This window comes from Phragmites australis, chromosome 1 (genome assembly GCF_958298935.1).
Source record: "Phragmites australis chromosome 1, lpPhrAust1.1, whole genome shotgun sequence".
NCBI lineage: Eukaryota > Viridiplantae > Streptophyta > Magnoliopsida > Poales > Poaceae > Phragmites > Phragmites australis.
In genome coordinates, this window is record NC_084921.1 from 38,520,929 (window position 1) to 38,528,143 (window position 7,215).

General features: G+C 41.1%; 1 protein-coding gene across 1 annotated transcript; it reads left to right on the forward strand.

Moving 5' to 3' along the window:
- Positions 1 to 1,470: 1,470 nt before the first annotated feature.
- Positions 1,471 to 4,013, forward strand: LOC133918203 (uncharacterized). Its single transcript, XM_062361959.1, has 4 exons — positions 1,471 to 1,635; positions 2,635 to 2,830; positions 3,312 to 3,331; positions 3,733 to 4,013. Exons 1-4 carry the CDS (start codon positions 1,490 to 1,492, stop codon positions 3,761 to 3,763), a joined length of 393 nt encoding a protein of 130 aa, XP_062217943.1. The 5' UTR covers positions 1,471 to 1,489; the 3' UTR covers positions 3,764 to 4,013.
- Positions 4,014 to 7,215: the final 3,202 nt, after the last annotated feature.

Below are 7,215 nucleotides of genomic sequence, written 5' to 3' on the forward strand. Positions count from 1 at the left end.
TGAAAAAATATGAAGATGCTTACCAAATTGCCGATCGCAACAGGTAAACAGCTTGCAGACGAGACACAAGTGAGTGATGTGTCCACCAGCCTGCAGCCGCCGAAGTGCCGCATACCGCCATGCCTGACCGTGCCATGTCGCCCACGCGCACACATGCCTGCCATCGTCCACCATACACATGCATGTTCGCCGGTCGCCACTGCCTACCACCGCCAGAGAGTCGAGTCATCTAGGAATGAGGGTTAGACGTCACTCGATTGCAATGGCTAATGGGTTGACTTGGATAGTTGAACTTGGACTTGAAGTCTTTTCGATTGTAATAGATTTGAATGTGTTACACACTTAATAGTTTTTTGGACCAAAATATAAGATAATCCTAGACCTACTAGACTACCTCTGAATCCACCCACACTAATAACCATTTCCTACATCTCCTTGTCCGAACTCAACCTGACCTGATAAAGCAAATAGGCCTAACTCACCCATCAACCAATCACACCCTAAATAAATAAGGCACACCGCATTACCTTGGAGATGTGACTTAAGTAGCTGTTAGTGAACACCCTTACCTTCACTACTAGGCCATTGGCCCATTCTTAGACCATAAATCTGACGACTGACTAAATGTTTGAGATCATAGCCTCAAGTAATCAGTTTTCTTGAGCAGAAGATGCACAATCTCATGTATTTCAGAGGTTTTTAGACAATCCTCACAAAACCACCGTAGGGCGTATTTGGTTCCTCAGATCTTCTCATCTTGGCCCAATTGATGTGTAGAATTCTGAAAAAAAAAAGTCCGTTGAGTTGCATCTATTATTACAGTATGATTTAGTGGGTGCAAATATACTACCTCATCTTGACGCGGAAGTGAAGAGTTTTACTCCGCAGCCTTACTTGGATATAGACATGTAGAAGGATTCACTTCTCAGGATCATAAAATCAATTTCATATAAGTAACTAATCACAATCTCATCCACTCATACGGTATCAGATTCAGTCAACCAAATATAAACTTAGCTCAGTCTGTTTAGATAAATACAACCAATCAAACACTTTTCTTTTTAACAAATTAACTCTTCTCAACCTATTTCTCTACACGATACAGCTCAACCATAGCACAATCTATATCAGATTTGGTCACGCATAGTCGTAAAACTGAGAGACTGGTGCAGGAGAAGCACATTAGTAGAAGCACAAGACGAGACAATGTGAAGCGCAATGGATGCACTGAGAAAAGTCGATGGCGTTGGATCAGCGTAATATGTATTTCTCCGTTGCAAAGTACAGACATTTCAACTAGTAACCATGGAAACATATGGCTTTATGAAATATATGTACGTTTTTCCTTGATTGAATGCCATTGTACACGAGTAAATAAGGACATTGTTCGGGAGTCAGCTAGTAAAAGGGGAAGTCGTTATCTTAAAAAAAACAAGTAAAAGGATAAGTGGCGTCCTCGGACACGAAACAAAAATACTCGAGGGTGTATATGCAAAGAGTTGCATACCGCAGAATCGCAGATCCACAGCTCGAACTGACCAGGAAGATGGCGGCGGCGGGCGGAGGGGTCTCCGGCGACATCCCGATCTTCCACGCGGAGAACCTCATCAGTAACGTCAAATCCATCAACTACAGGTTCCTCCCGTCCTTTTCTCCCTTAAAAAAATTGGTTTCCTAATCTGATCTGATCTGGTCAGTAGGCTTATCTAGGTTTCGTTTGATTTCGATTTCGATTTTGCGCGACCTGAAAGTCTCATCCTACTGCCAAGATCTTGCTGCTTTATGTTTAGAGGCAAGTTCGTAACTTGGATTCTCAGTGTAGGATCAAATTATTAACTACATGTTGCTGATTGACAGGGCAAGGATAAAAATATTTTTGGCACTAGAATTATGATTAGAACTACAGAAGTCACTGTATTTGGTACTGCAATTGGAAGAAGTGGCAACGAGACTGTTGGAGTGGGATTTCTCAATCAACTGTTCAAACATGCAATTTTGAAGTGTTACGAAAAGCAAACTTTTGAGCATTTTTATCTATTACCAGTTCTTTCGAGTTAAACCGCTTTGCTGGGGTCTGAAGTTGTACTCGCAGTGTTCTGTTGGCAAATAGATGAAGTTCGTTGTTTTGTGACTGAGACTCCGACCCTTGCTTCATTTAGCTGAACTGAGAAGTAGTATACCAGAAAAATAAGCAAAAGAGAGCGGTCGAGTGTAACCATTTATTTAGGTTGAATTGAGAAATAGATTAAAAAAATGAGCAAAGGAGAGGAGTTGAGTGGTACCATGTGTCCATATGCGTCTCATGTGCTATACCACAAGACATTTTGGCTTGATCCTCCGAACATAGGTTCAAATCTGTAGTTTTGTCATACCTATGCTAGGATCTACTCAATTGTAGTGATAAGTGGACACTCTGCAACACCCTTAGTGGGCTTCATTCACCGCCTAAAAGTTCTGAAAGTTTTGAAGTGAGGGCATTCTTTTCTACTTCCTGCCCAACTAGATACTGATTGAATACATGTCCATTGTTATCAGTCTTTCCATAACCTCATCTGGCGTTATCCATATAATTTTTTTTTACTCATTCACACCAATGCACCAAGCTGACTTGAGGAAATTTTCTGTGCCTTGCAGCCGGACATTCTTGTCTATCATTAGTGGAGTTGTTGCTGGAATCTGGGGGTTTACAGGCTTGATGGGATTTGTGTTATACTTTCTTGTGATGATGGTTGCATCTCTCGGGCTTTTGGTGAAGGCCAAATTTTCGGTTCATACCTACTTTGACAGTTGGAAAAGGATTATGATTGAAGGAGTCCTTGGGGGCCTTATGGTAAGCCTTATTGGAGCTGTGAAAAACTAGTAGAAATTTATTACATACCTTTATCATTCAGTAGAAGTTCAAGAACATAGTAAGCATGTCAAGACCATGCAGTGCCATTTATGTGGATTTTATATTTCTGATGTGTTTATCAATATTTTACATTGTTGAGTAGCATGGAAGCATGTCTAGGATTTTGGAAGCCATCGAAGCTAGAACACTCTATTACCTTTCCCCTGAAATGACTATTACTTCTACCCAGCTGTTAAAAGTCTTGAAGCTAGGGATAGTATGGCATCAACAAGGTTTACCTCGTTGTCAGAGGCAATTGCTAGGTTTTCAGTATGGTGATAAAACCCAAAATTTAGTTGGAACAAGCATCAACTTTGCATATTTGCTTCTATTCTGACTTCTGAGTAATTTCTAATGATTAGCTTTGCCTGATTGTGTTTTTTTGATAATGTTGTAACATGTTTTTCTTTGTATTTTGCAGTCCTTTGTGCTGTTTTGGACGTATCCTTGATATTTTAAGCCTGTTCTAACTTCTAAATATATTCCTCTAATTGCATTGTTTGCTGTATGTGTGGGTTGATAGGCTTAATTTGGTTTCTGGTACGCAGTCCCAGGCGTCCAGCATCATTTAAATTAACTTAACAGCTTAATTGATAAGGTGTAATTGTGTAGGGACTTGACAAATGACAAATCCTACATAGCACGGACATAAAGTATTGTGAGATTATACTTTTGTAGGCACTTTGCCTAAGGATGTCTACGATGCATTGTGGTGTGTGATGTAGTTCATTGTGCTTCTTTTGCATATGATAAAAACATGCAATTATTTCCCCAATTTTCTTATGGCTTTAAATAGCTATACTGTCAACTTTTGTGCTCGAGTTCATCCTTGACATGAGCAGATTTGCCTATGATATTGTCCACATCTTCTGATGGATGAAGCAAAGATCTCTTGGAAGGACTGAGGAACCGTGGAGTCCCCTTACGAGACTAAATTGATGTGTAGTTGCACCAACTCTGGGGACTATGCTCTTTCTTGTTCATTTCTGTTGTACCAGTTGCGAGATTAAAAACTCTGGTTCATAGACTGATGTAGCAATTGTTGTACAAAATGTGATAATAAGAGCATGGACACAATCCCACATATAAAAATAAAATAGCTTGACAGCTCATATTTAACGAACATGATCTTACATGAAAGTGCCAACAGTTTAGAAGAAAAGACACCATTCATCATGGAAAATAATGAACTGAACAGAAAGTAGTTACAAAAATTATTCTTAGATGGTTCTTAACATCTGGCCCAGAATAACTAAAATCCTGCTCCCAAGCTGTTCATTCGGCACATAAAAACTGGGCAAGAATCTACAAAGCAGCATACCAACAGGGCAAGAATGACAATTACTGAACCATCAAGTTCTATTGCTCTTTAATATATCAAACAAAATAGGATTAACCTGAACCAAAGATTATATCAGCACTAGTCCAGGGATCAAAGCTAACAGGGAGTACTGAGAACAAGAGTCCCAAAAATTGGTATACAGACCGATGAGAGAGCACCAAATCACAACCTTCAGCAACTGCCTATGCCAATCAAGCTATCAGAGAACTACACAGATCTACATATATTGTACTCAGATAACAAGCCTAGTTTCAGTGCATTTAATCATCACCGATCATTAAAGCACATACAACCATATTGTTTAGAACAAGGGAGGAGATAAAAGAATCACAGAGAAACTCAAAAGTCGTAGATCTAGAAATCCTATCGCCCGTCGTTGCCGCTGGTGAGAAGGAGAATGGAGATACAAAGCCTCTCAACACTATGACTACACGTGTGGGAGAGTCTTAGCTGTGCAGCTCCAGCCACCAACAACTTCTTCCTAGCACCAAGCGCACTAATCAAGCACGAGACGACCTCGGGCTCAATCTCGCTATTGCGAACCAAGAAGGAACAGAGGGGAAAGGAAAAATGCGATTCAATTTCTGCCCACCGATGAGAGGAGGGGAAGTAGATAAAAGGGAAGCTCCCCATGCACACACGTCGAGGCTGGCGATTTTCATCTCCAAATCGCATGCGCCATCCCCTCCAATCGAGTGGCCCAGGGCGGATCCTACGGCTAGCAATGACTCCAGTCACGCCACAGAGCCCCCCCCCCACGGACGTGCGAAGGACTCGAGCATGGCTGTTTCACCGCTGCCACTGAGCCTCCGACCAGGTGCTCCCAATCCCCATTCTCAATCGGTGCCTGAGCTCCAAACCCTAGCAGCTAGTTGCTATTTTTGTTGGGCAATTGCAGGCCTGAGCCAAGCAAAGAAAGAAAAAGGCCCAGCCAGATTGCTACGATTTGGCCCACAAATGAAATTTTCTCATATTAAAATTTCTGAAATATACATTCCCCACCAAATTTTAATGTTGGAAGTATCCGATCTTATATACATAATTTGAGTAGAGTGTACCTTCCGGATTTGAACACAATACCCAGTAATATAGACTTTGGCTCAAACAGACAGAGGAGGATTACATCTTGATCCTCTATCTTAGTGTAAAAGCTTCCATCCATATAAAATTATGTACTAGGCTGTCAAACCTTTAGCTCTCGAGTTGGATGTTATGGTCTTGTCCGAGTATCATTATTCATGAGTATCATGTAGAGAAGTACCTAGCTTCTCTATGATTGCGACTACACAATCATACTCATATAGGTAAATTCTCTTAGAGGTCCTGTAGGACGATCTCTATTGCCATTTGGCACTAAATTCATTAAGAGTTGTTCGCTCATCCCTCCTTATAGAAGAGCAATGCAACCAATGGGATTCAGTTGCTCTTGTGTCCACACAGCTTGTTTTTCTAGATCCTAGTTCAGGGGATCTCCGCTCTACTAGGATAAGTTACTAATGGTGTGAACCTTATCAGTGGCTAATAATCTCATTCCTCTTGATGTTGTCTGAATGATCTTTCTAACCATTCTTTTTATGAAAGGATCTGCCAGGTTCTTTTCAGACTGAATATAATCCACAACGATTATACCCGTCTCTACTACATGCCTTAGCGACTTGAGTCATCGTTTTATATACTTCGAAGTCTTCATATTGTCCTTCCTACTATTCACCTTAACCAGAACGGTTTAGTTATCGCAGTAGGTGAGAACAGCCAGAATTGGGTTATCCAATATCGGCAGGTCAGAAAGGAGCTATCAGATCCATTCTGCCTCTACGACGGTTGAGTCTAGCACAACTAGCTCAGCCTCCATCGTAGAGCAAGTAAGGATGGTCTGTTTAGATGAACTCCAAGACAATGCTCCGCCCGCTAGAGTGAAAATATATCCACTCATAGCCATCATATCATCCGACTCACTGATCCAGTGGGAATCACTGAATCCCTCTATGACTGTAGGCTGCCCAGAATAGTGAATCCCTGGGTTCTTTACCCCCTTCAAGTACTTAAGTACCCTCTCCAGTTATATTCAATGATCATCTCCTGAGTTGAACGTATAATAGCTCAACCTATATACTGCATACAAGATATCAGGTCTAGTTACACTACCAAGTACATAAGAGAATCTATTACGTGTGAATATTTTAACTGGTCTTTCTCATGGCCTATATTTTTCTTTAGCTTAGCATTTGGATCATATGGCGTGGCTACACGCTTACAACCTATCATACCAAAACGTGTAAGCACATTATTCACATAATGGGATTGACTTAAATCTATCCCATTCTCGTCCTTTAGTAGCTTGATATTTAAAATTACATCAAGCCTCTCCCAGATCCTTCATATTGAAGTTCTAAGATACAAAAGACTTGGTTTGGTTAATCATTTTCAAGTCTATCCCAAACAACAATATGTCATCCACATATAAATCTAGAATGACACCTTGCCCCGCCATAACGATAATACGCGCACTTATTGGCTTCATTACACAGAAGCCGGCTGAGGTCAGTGTGGTACCAAACTTTTCATGCCGCTGCTTAGAGGCCTGTTTGAGACCATACATGGATTTTATTAGTATGCATACTTTACCCTCATGTCCTATTACCACGAATCCATCTGGCTCTTGCATATAAATCTCCTCATCCAACTCTCCATTAAGGAAAGCGGTCTTTACATCCATCTGATGCATAAGGAGATTATGCAAAGCTGCTAGTGCTAAGAGCACGCGGATAGTGGGCAATCTGACAGCAGGAGAATACGTATCAAAATAGTCCTCACATTCCTTTTGCATAAAACCCTTAGCCACTAATTGGGTCTTGTACTTTTCTATAGTATCATAGGGTCTGCGCTTCCTCTAGAAGATCCATTTGCAGTCGACTGGCTTGCAACCAACTGGGAGGTCTGCTAACTCTCAGGTTCCGTTAGAGATCAACACCGGCTCGAATCC